Source organism: Rhea americana, unplaced genomic scaffold (assembly GCF_003343005.1).
Source record: "Rhea americana isolate MKP2758 unplaced genomic scaffold, rheAme1 scaffold_380, whole genome shotgun sequence".
Taxonomy (NCBI): Eukaryota; Metazoa; Chordata; class Aves; order Rheiformes; family Rheidae; genus Rhea; species Rhea americana.
Genome location: NW_028186513.1, coordinates 78,456 through 89,446, shown reverse-complemented (window position 1 = coordinate 89,446; position 10,991 = coordinate 78,456). Strand labels below are relative to the sequence as shown.

General features: G+C 38.8%; 2 protein-coding genes across 3 annotated transcripts in view; both read left to right on the top strand.

The window, feature by feature from the left end:
* The first annotated feature begins 2,207 nt into the window (after positions 1–2,207).
* OSCP1 (organic solute carrier partner 1) lies at positions 2,208–10,948 on the top strand. Its single transcript, XM_085313245.1, has 10 exons — positions 2,208–2,265; positions 5,578–5,732; positions 6,196–6,363; positions 6,655–6,735; positions 7,391–7,494; positions 7,865–7,993; positions 8,549–8,618; positions 9,353–9,492; positions 10,238–10,301; positions 10,794–10,948. The coding sequence occupies exons 1-10, from the start codon at positions 2,208–2,210 to the stop codon at positions 10,908–10,910; spliced, it is 1,086 nt and encodes a 361-aa protein (XP_085169371.1). The 3' UTR covers positions 10,911–10,948.
* LSM10 (LSM10, U7 small nuclear RNA associated) overlaps positions 10,273–10,991 on the top strand; it is a 2,074-nt gene continuing 1,355 nt past the window's right edge. Inside the window, exon 1 of one of the 2 annotated variants that reach the window (XM_085313257.1) lies at positions 10,273–10,301. The gene's annotated coding sequence lies outside the window, so the exon portion shown is untranslated. Of the gene's footprint in view, positions 10,302–10,817; positions 10,876–10,991 lie in introns of those variants that run through there. The other variant, XM_085313256.1, reaches the window with a different exon arrangement.

The window sequence follows — 10,991 nt, the reverse complement described above, 5'->3', positions numbered from 1 at the left end:
CCGTGAGGGAGCCGCAGGCGCCTCGTCCCCCGCCGGGCCGCGCCGCGCCGCGCCCGGCCGCGCAGGGAGGAGCGTTTCCCGCAGCCCTGCGCTGGTTTTCRCTCGTAGGCTCTCCCGCGAGGCCGGCGGGCTGGGGGCTGCTCGGCCCCCTGCCTCAGCACCGCGGCGGTCTGTGCAGATCCGCGCCCGGGGAGGCGGCGGCGGCGGGGCGGGACGTGGTGTGGCTGCGGGAGGGAAGGACTCCCCCTCCGGCAGCGCGGGGACCGCGGAAATTCCGCCCGCGGAGCCGCGCTTTCGCGGCCGCGTTTCCACCGCTCTGTTGCCCGCCTTCTCGTGGCTGTGGTTCAGGCCGTCTCTGCTCCTGGTCAACCTGAAGCAAGSCAAGGAAAGTGGGCGATAAACAGCGAATTTGAGATGCTCTCCAAAAGCACGAAGACGGATATTTAGAGTAACTGCTAATGATAGTTTACAGTAGAAAGTCAAGCTCTGTTTACCTGATTTCTCTGTCAGAAGGTGCATTTGCACCATTACATAGGACCAGCTCTTACAGGGCTTTGCTGAAATACAACCGGTTTCGATGCTGCTGCAGAGAGATATGTTGTTCGTTAATAAACTGTGAGCACGTGGTCACTTTTTGGTGGTGATTCTCTCATGAGGTAGAGGAACAAATATGAATATACTTGCTGTACTGTTATTGGAAGGATACTTCAAAGGTAATAGAACTTCATRGTGTCTGTGTCTTGGCCAAGCACTTCCCCTACTGTAGTAGTTCCCTTACTGTAGTTTAACACCTGAATCACCGTAGCTGATGATGTGCTTCTCTTGATGTAATTTTGAAGTAAAATCTTTTGAGTTAARCACCTTTCATGAAGTTCCTTCAATAATGACTGCTTGAAGCTACTAATGTGACCTTTATTCACCTCTTCAAGAAAATCATCGTTGTGCCATATAAGCTAAAGATTAGTAAACGTACTCAAAAAGTTTGAACAGATTCCTTTAGCTGAAAAAATGCAGTAGCTTGTGAAGTGTGTATCAATACAATAGAAACTGAAGTAAACTTCAGTATTTCTGTATGTGGTTCAGCGGTTGTTGTTTTGGAAATGTACTTTTGGCACCAAAGTAACTCAAAACTTAATCTTCTCAATCCAGGTCCTGAACTGTTTCAGGAAAACTATCTCTTTTTTTTTTTTTTCTTTGCAGTCAAGAGTGATTTCTTTTTCTTCTCTTTGGTTTTACTTTGTTTGTATGTTTGTTTGTTTGTTTTAAGACCTGTGGGGAAAAAAACCACACARTTAAGATCAAGTAAAATAAAGATGGCTCCTGAGACCCTACTCCAGCTTTAGTGAAAAATCTCTGTCTGTCTTGCATTTTGTCAAAACCTTCCTGAAAGTAGATTCCTTTTGTTCAGATGCATGCACAAAAAGTCCAGCCGTAAAGCTAACCACCTCTCTGTTTAGCACTTTTAAGTTCAAACAGCTTTGTATTTAAAAACTTTTTGCTCCCTGTTACGTGAGGGGGAATGCAGCTCAGAAAGCTTTAATATTTTAATAAAAAGAGAGGTTGAAGAGGTTGTTATATTTTTTTTTTCTTGTTATCTATCCAATATGACAAAAAGAACTAAACAATAGTAAAGGTTTTATTACAGCAGTGCAATTTTTAGTTGTTCACGTTACATCTTAAGAAAATAATCTGACAGTTTACTTGCTGTACTGCTATTCATATAATTGTAAGTTTGTAGCTTAAATTAAACTACTTACATATTCTGGAATATCTCTGCAGGAGAATTAGACCTGTACTAGTTTATCCATACCTGTATTTCATTGTTGAAAAATTTGGCTCTTATTTTTACCAAGATGTGCTTTCATCTACGTTGTGTCAGTTCTTAAAACTATTCACTCAAGTATTGTTCACTTRCAAGTGAACAGTAAATGTGATTGTGCAGAAAACTTCCCAAGCTAGATACAGAACATACTAAGCATCTATCGGGTAAAATATTAGCTCTAATGAAGCAACAAGATTTTTTTTTCCAAGGGGAGAGCAGGATTTCATCTTTTGTGTTTTCACTGAAAGACGTCAAATAACACAACAGTTCTTTCTTGCTAAGTACTGAATGCTGATAAGAAAAACAATGCCCATTAGTTTGATTTTTCTTTTTTAGTTTATTTCTTTTATTCTCCTTGAAACTATTGTTCTTACTTCTTGAACCAATGTTTTTGTTTTATATGCTTCGTGTAGATGAATGGACAGATGTGGACAGGAAACGAGGTACTGTAATCTTTTAGCTGCATGCAGTAGACAAACGCAAGTACATGCACACACCTGAGGCTCATTGTATATAAACACACTRTATGCTGCTTCTGCAGCCTTCTAATGATAGCATCAGAGATGGCTAATATTCTTCATCTGTTTGTTAAATGCACTTTTAGTAGCTTTTGATCTTCAGAAAAATAGAAAACACTTCTAAATCATGTGGCTTCTAAAATAACCTATTTGTTAATTTAATCAAGAAAATACATGTAAATAATTCATAACTTGGCTAGAAAGACCACTCTGGTAGTAAATGGTATTAACATTTTGCTAACATCAAGTGAATGCAAGCATATTCACAATGCTCCTTACGCAATTATGTTGTTGTCTTGCTTAAATGCAGGAATATCAGGTATGCTGCATTTCTCTAAGGGTATTTCTAATTGTTTAGAGTTTTGACAGGTACACTCCAGTGAAATTTTAAGACACTGCTGTCCTAGCTGCTTACCCATCTCTCTGCCAGTGGTCACCACCCTTGCAGCAGAGTGATCACAAAGGAGCAGGTGCCCACAGTTCAGCCTCACTCATCAGCATGGCATCTTGCCTTAAATTATTGTTGTAGGTGGGTTTGAGCTAAGGCATCAGATTTTTCAGTGGAGAAGCTAAGATGCGAGTATGCATTTGTTTCTAGTTTCTACTGTGAAATGGTAACCTCTAGCAAAGAGGTGTGATAAGTGGCTGCATGAAGGAGTAAATCTCTTTAAATTAYCACAGGATTTTTGCTAGGTGAACATGAGTAGAACTTAGTGTCTCTTTGAGCAGCTGCCTTTTAAGTAAAATTGGGTTATGATTGGGAAAATGTTTAACATAACAATAAAGTAAATACGTGGTGAAAGTATGAAAAATATAAGGAGAAAATCTGAAACATGARGCAGTAATTAGTTATTTTAATCATGAGAATGTACTATCAATGTGTACATATTTATTTTTTGCAGATGGGGTCAGTTGCAATTATGGCTGTCAGCAATTAGGAATAAACTTGGACTTTTATTTCTCATAGAATGTGTAACTGTTTCAGACTTTTAACATTCCCTTTGCTGCCTTGAATGTAATCTGAGAAGCATGAGCATAATCCAGACCCATGCCATGCATATGAGCCATGTTATGTTACAGTATGTTAGAAGTTGAAATGTGTACATCATCAGTGACGTGACACATGTAGGCAAAACCCGCTGCAAGTCTTTAGCTTCTCTTTTGTGCATCATATTGTATGTACTTGGATCCTCTCTCTTCATCCCAGTTGATAAAATCCCTCTGTGCTAAATTGCTTTTATGCTATGTTGCTTGGTGTGCCATTATCCCTGAGCTAACACTCCTTTCTTTGTTATCTTCCGTCATTAGAATGGTGTAAGTATTTCCTTAGGGATTACCTGTACTCTTAAGAGCTGTTTACTGTGTCATCATCAGACAACTAAAGAATATTTTTCTTGATCGCAGTATAAGGCAAAATTTCATATTTTTGTCGTAATTGATTACATTAAAAAGAGATACGTACTAATATGTTACACTTTGTTTTCTCCACTCCTGTTAGCATGCTGACTTCTATACTAATGTTCAATATACTGCAACAAAGTGAGGATTTGTGTTTCAYACTGAAAACAAGTAGAGATTGTTTTATGAACAGTGTATTTGAAGAGAAGCAATTTTTTTTCCATTTGTAATTAGATGTATTTGTATCCATACCGCTCAGAAACTGAGCGGAATTGAGACCTTGTTGAATGGTTTGGGATACTTACAAGAGGGAATAATTAGCCATGTTATGTTACAATGCACTGAAGTTGAAATGTATGGCACCAGTGACATGACACATGTAAGAGGGAACCTGTAAATAAACATCAGCTTTAAGCAAGGAGAGGGAAAATTGTTCCAGAAGGTAGTGACCCTATGGAAAACTAAACTGTCAGTATTCGGGTTCCCAGTGTCTAGAACATAGCTAGCAATATCCTCTAGGGAGTTAATCATCTAAGAAAAGATGAAGTGCCTGCTACATTAACTTTCTTTTGACTGTTCTTATAGCTTCAGTACTACAGTTGTGAAAAATGAGGTATCTAAAACCATCAGTAAGTAATTATAACACTATTTCACGTGGCTAATGATTACYACTAAGCATATGTTCACCATTGTTTTTATTACTGCCCTGAGATTTTTGTAATCCTCAAGAATTAGCTAGCATTATGGACTTCAGTAACAGTCATCTGCTTAGGGAGATTCATCCTTGTACAGTAATCTATGTTAACTGCATTGTAAATTCTTGCACAATATTTCTTCAATAGAGAAATGTTTGTTTATGATAACTCTGTAGGATGTATCAGGTATTTGATAGAGAAAATATCAAATCCAGCACAAAAGCTAGGAAACTACATGTGCTTGAATCACTGCAAAATGTTTCTATCTTACTAAAGCTCGGTAACTAGAGCTTAGCCCTCATTCAGTACTACTGATCTTCACATATTATTGGGTAAGCCACCTAAGCATTTGTGTCTAAATTTACATGTATAAAATCAAGTACTATAAAGGAAGTTTATGTAGAGTTGTAAACCTTTGAACTGCTCTAGTATCCTCAGACATTACTATGTAAGAGCCCTGGGTTGCCTTCCACAGGTTCTAGTGATAGAAATGCTTCCTTAAATGTTTGTCATTCTTAATCTGTTTAACACGAATACTTCAAGAAGCCTTAAATAGTTCAAGAGGCCTCTGTTTAGGAGGAGGGAAAAATAGACTAACAGTGTCAGGGGTTGAAAAGAGAAGAGGGAGAGTCAGCTAGCTATAGTTTGTAAAAATCTAGAGCTAATGCAGAATAGTCATCTTCGGAAGCAGAACTTAAGCTCTTTATAGATGCGTACTAGAGTAGCCTGTAAACAAAACTCTTTTTTTAAAAAAAAGGGGGGGGAGCACTAGACATTGTTGTAAAAACAAGGCAAACAGTCTTATTCCCATTGGAAAATAGGGTTTGTTGTCTACATCCCAATAACAACCCTGCCTCTGGGGAAAGCCAGCACAGCTCATGCTGCTGGTTTAGACCAGTGTTGGACTGACTGAAATAAGTTGAAATTAGAGTGGTGTGTGTGTGTGTGTGTGTGAGAGAGAGAGAGAGAGAGAGAGAGAGAGAGAGAGAGACTTACCTGTGCAGGGTTTGCACAGGTGAGACTTCATGTGGATCCTCACAGCTATCATTGTTCCAGGTTCTCAGTGTGAAAGGAAATAGATGATTGCTTTATTTCTGGAGGAAGGAAAGAAAAAAAGAAAAAAATAGATTCTTTGTCTTTACAGTTATGAATGACATCATCACAACTATGTTCAATAAAAAATTTATGGAAGAGCTGTTTAAACCACAAGAACTCTATTCCAAGAAAGCTCTGAGAACAGTGTATGACCGGCTAGCTCACGCTTCAATCATGAGACTGAATCAGGCAAGCATGGATAAGGTAAAAAGACTATCTTTCTAGTCCTGACTGTAATATAATATACTACGCTTTCTTAAATGCTGCTGTTCACAAGTTCTTGATTATAGTAATTAGTACATGGCTTTATATTGCTGTAATAGTTGAGGTATTTTATAACAAACTTTTCCATTTGTTTTCTTTGTAAAATGGTTCTAAGCCTAGGAAACTACAGGGAAGTCCAAGATACCAGATATTTCAGTACCTCAACTCAAAAACTCCGAATTTCTTCTTTAATATCTAAATGCTTAACTTTAAGAGATTCAGTAAGCGTTCTTTGAATTTATTGGAATTTTTATATTAAGAAAGCTGAAATGATTCTTCTTACTATGACCAGGTGCTAGCATGAGTGTCTTAAGTCCTTTTCTATATCAATGTGTAATTAATCTAAGTGATGTTGCCATCTATGTTGTGGTGTAACCAAAACTTCACCTGTGTTACTTTGCAGCTGTACGACCTTATGACTATGGCTTTCAAATACCAAGTTCTGCTCTGTCCTCGGCCCAAGGACATCCTGCTAGTCACTTTCAATCATCTGGATGCTATCAAAGAATTCATACGAGATGCCCCTAGCATTCTTAACCAGGTGGACGAAACGTTCCGGCAGCTGATTGAAGTAAGAATTTTTAGTTAAACTAGGGGACCCACTAGTATTCAGTAATTTTTTCAGTCTAGTTCTACAGGCTAAATATCACATCAGTAGGTGCCATATCAAGTGTGGAATTTGTCCCAACCTCAAAGAACTATCCAAATAATCTTCCTCTGTTTTGATGCTCAGGAAAACAAATTAGCCTCCTAGTTAACAGTGTTTTCTAATGTAACTACTGTAATTCTTTGGGCAAAGAATATGAGCATTTCAATGAAGCATACTGTTGCAAAACCTTACATTATGTTTTTTCTCTTTTAGATATACAGCTCTCTCTCTGCTGGTGAATTTCAACTGATCAGGCAAACACTCCTTGTTTTTTTTCAGGACATGCATATAAGGGTAAGGGAGCCCAATATAACTAGTTGGTAAGAACAGAAGGGAATTTTATTCTGTGGCTAGAATATGAAGGTATCTTGTTATATTTGTTATAAGTTTGGTTTTGTTACTTATGCTTGGCTTTGTTATGCTTGTGCTTGTGATACTCACCTTCAAAATTTCACAAATTGAGCATATCCACTATAATAGTACTCAATAATTCTAAAATATTATGAAAAAAAAAACTAATCACCTGTTTTCCAAAGATGATTATTTAGACTGATTTCTGATTCAGTCTTTCATTAGTTTGTGTTTACAAATTTGAAAGAATATTACTTACTGGTATGGATTTACTTGATGATAAGCATGTTTTTCTTTTTAATAGAAACTTGATATGAAACTGAGAACCTGAGGCTTGAAGTCAAGGAGCTGGACGTTCTCTAAATGAATGAATCATATTCAAATGCATAAAAATTACACTTTTTTATGTTAGATCATTATGCCCATCCTTCTGACCACAATTTTGTAAGCTTTGGCCTGTATTGTAGTCTTTATGTACATCAGAATCTCTAGGAAACCAGTTTCATGTCTAGACAGGAAAGCTGCAAGGTCAGATTTCAGAAAACTCGGATCTGAAGATATTTAACTGATGTTCTTGTGGGTGGAATATTTTTTACAGGTCTCCATCTTTCTGAAGGATAAAGTACAAAACTCCAATGGCCGCTTTGTGCTGCCAATATCAGGCCCTGTTCCATGGGGTACAGAAGTTCCAGGACTCATCAGGTAAATTTTGAACCATTGTTTATAAAGTTTGTAGTGCCTTGCATGCATGGCTGCTCACAAAGGAACGGTCAGTCCCAGATGTCTTAATGGGACTTAGACTCAGGTTCAGACAGTCACTCATGGTGCAGGGATATCTGAATCACTATTAAATATTACTTATGGGACAGGATTTGGGACTAAGTCTCTCAGCAATGAAACATTAAGCATGTTTTTTGTCATCCTCTATTCTAGAAAATTAGCTGTTACTTTTTAAAATAGGCTCCCACCAATTTACAGAATAGAGTTTTTTCCCCTTTCTTGTACAACAAGCAAAGCTATTCAGTACTGAAATTTACTACTGAATATGTTTCAATAATGACTTGTTTTTAAGGATGTTTAATCACAATGGAGATGAAGTTAAAAGAACTGAATTCACCACTGATGGAAATTATGTTATTCCACAAAGGGAAGGATCTTTTGATCTTTATGGAGACAGAGTCCTTAAACTCGGAACAAATATGTAAGTCGTTTTTGTCCTACATAGAAATGTGAGGGTAAATGATGATGATTGTATGCTTATCCAGAAGTACAGCATTGTTATTTTTGCCTCTTTCAATATTGCCATCTTGACTCCTTCACAGAGTGATCTCCTGAAAGAAAATATACTTAGCAATAGACGTGTATAAATAGCTGTAAATAAAGAAGGAGCTGAAGTTTAATTCATGTCTGCAGTAGAGCTGAGTGAAGAGTATTCTCAACTGGTACTGCATATTCTCTGAAATATGGTTTCATTTTAACTGCATTCAAGGAATGYTTTTTCTTTCCTGTGTTTGTATGATGTAATTTTTTCCATTCGTAGAGCAAGAGACAGCAGTGTTCGTTCKTATAGTTTTGTCACTTCCACATTTTAATGAATCAATACTCCATACAACTGAATTGGAACGTCTTATTTTAGTTGTTTATTTGTCTTCAGAAAAATACTGCTGAACTATATTCAGATTCTATGCTGCTCCATTCTRTTCTGGTATCACATACAGGTAGTGGGGTGCTCTTTCTTGTATGTTTTCCTCATTAGGTACAGTGTTAGCCGGCCAGTAGAGACACACGTGGCAGGATCATCCAAAAGTTTGGCATCCCATGCAAAGGTCAGTGTTCTTCTGTTCCTTTCGCTTGTTTAATTCTTGGCCTCAGTTGTAGTTTGTGTCTGTGTACACCACAGTCTGCTCGCACAGGGGTGGGAGTACTTCCTTTAATTAGTTTCACCACATTCATTAGATTTTACATTCTGCTTACTCCATCTCTTAATGCATGGGGCACTAAATGAAACAACTATATCCATCTTCTCCAAAACATTTACTATATAGTTGTACTATCTACCTCTTTATTCACCTCCTTTCTCAAGCAAGCTATGACAATCTTTGTGGTCTACCCTTATGGAATAACTTCAGAAAAAAATGTTTTGTTGTCCTTCCTGAGCCTCATGCAATTCTCCAAGATTCCTTTAGAGCTAGGAGAGCAGCACATTTTCCTAGAGAGGCTTACATAGAGACTTATGTAATGGCAAGCTGAAATCTTGTTTCCTATCTTAATTGCTTCAGAAAACAGGAAACTGCTTTTACAGATTTTTCAGCTGTTTGATTTAACTGGAAAAGTATTTGGTCCTTGTTCTATAAACTCAACCAACTATTTTAAGTGTGTAACTGATAATTATGACTTACTTGCAATATTTCTACCATTAAAAATACAGAAATCTTGAAAAACAAGATTTACATCACCTTGAAAAAAAWTTATATAATATGAAAAATGAGCACAACTATTGCAGTCCTCATTTTCTTGTTAATCTGGCCAATTAACTCATTACTATTACTCTTTTCCACAGGAGAATATAACCCCTAATCCTCTTGCTAAAGAAGAAATGAACTTTTTGGCCAGGCTAATAGGAGGCCTGGAAATCAATAAACCTGGCGGCAGTGAGACAGGATTTCGACTAAATTTGTTCACAACAGATGAGGAGGAAGAGTACGTTCGAGTTCTGCTTGCTTGGGGTTTGTCCATAGTGCTATGTGGACGGTCCTGGAGACTGAAGCTGACCCTTAACAGCCTTAGAAACAGAATGAACAGTCTTTGTAGTATCTCCTTATTCTGGTCCAGATGGTCCCTTCAGGAACACAGAGAGGAGCAGTTTCCCCAGCTTGACCTTTTTATTGGGACTACCAGTAAGGAGATCCATTTGTATTACTGTTGTTTCACTTGTGATGCAGGCGCTGGTCCCTGAGACCGCTTGTCCCTTCAAGTGGGACTGGTGAATCACCAGTCTGTGACTGCCTGTGCTCAGCCCCTGTCACACAACCAAAATAACCTACATCCCTTTAGCTCTCCCATCCCACAGATACATACATACTTATCTCCTGAAATATATATACCTTAACAGTTGATCAGAGGTGGTAAGCCTAACAGGCCTGAATACCTTAGCCTCCTCCTAGCCGGGAGCAAAAGGGTAATGAGACATTTCATTATTTGATTTCTGCAGAATGTCGTTATCTACTTTCATTCACAAATAAACTGAATGAAAGTGTCCCACTGTTTTACAGCTAGCATAGGAAATCCAAGACGGATAAAACTGCAAACTGAAATTTGCCTAGTAAAAATAGTGAAGTTGTTTAAACTGCATGTATACAGGAGCCTCATGAATCTGATTCTGTTTTCATCATTTACTTGTACATAATTATGGAATTAAGCATTCTTTTTCATATTTTCAATCAAGGCATGCAGCATTGACTAGACCAGAGGAGTTATCTTACAAAGTTATCAACATAGAAGCCACTCAGGTATGTACAGTGTATTTCAGATCTTTGAATCTATTTGTTCTTTTCTTGCTAAGAAATGAGTTTTACTGTAGTAGTGACTTAAAAATATATAAATGTATTGTTTTCAAATTCAGTTAAGCCCATAAAAAGTACAGGAAATACTGAATTTACAAACTTAACAGACTATAATTCARATATTTCAAGTTCTATTACTTAGTAATATTTCAAATGTTTGAGACTTTATTATTAGAGTAAGTTTTAGGACTATATGGACTAGAGAACACAYATGGGATTGCTGCCCTGTTTGTTGTTACAGCCTAGTGCCTGTAAACACTTAAACACCTCCTTAATTTTAACAAGCAATTGGGCATCTCCCAGTAAGGCTCCAGTCCCGCGGTAGTTTTGCAGGGAGGAATCCCAGGCGGGGTCAGGAGCGCAGGCGGGAGCGCGGCCAGCCCGGGAGAGCGCGCAGAGCGGGCGGCGGGGCGCAGGCTGAGCTCTCTCTCCGCGCAGGACCCGGGGCGGCGGGAGGAGCTGGCTCGCATCCTGGGGCAGCTGGAGGTGGCGGAGCAGCGCCCGGCCGGCACGGCCAAAGGCGAGGACCTCCTGGCGCTCATGGACGGGCTCTGACCGCGCGCGGCACCATTAAACGCGCTGTTCCAGCCTGGCACCGAGCGAGAGTCCGGAGCGGCGCGGGCCGGGGCCGGGGGC

Excerpts from the sequence above, each read along its gene's own strand:
- OSCP1 (XM_085313245.1), top strand. The coding sequence starts at position 2,208 with ATGTTTTTGTTTTATATGCTTCGTGTAGATGAATGGACAGATGTGGAC. Across the intron at positions 6,364-6,654 it reads CGTTCCGGCAGCTGATTGAA|ATATACAGCTCTCTCTCTGC; the intron begins GTAAGAATTTTT and ends TTTCTCTTTTAG. Across the intron at positions 7,495-7,864 it reads GAAGTTCCAGGACTCATCAG|GATGTTTAATCACAATGGAG; the intron begins GTAAATTTTGAA and ends CTTGTTTTTAAG.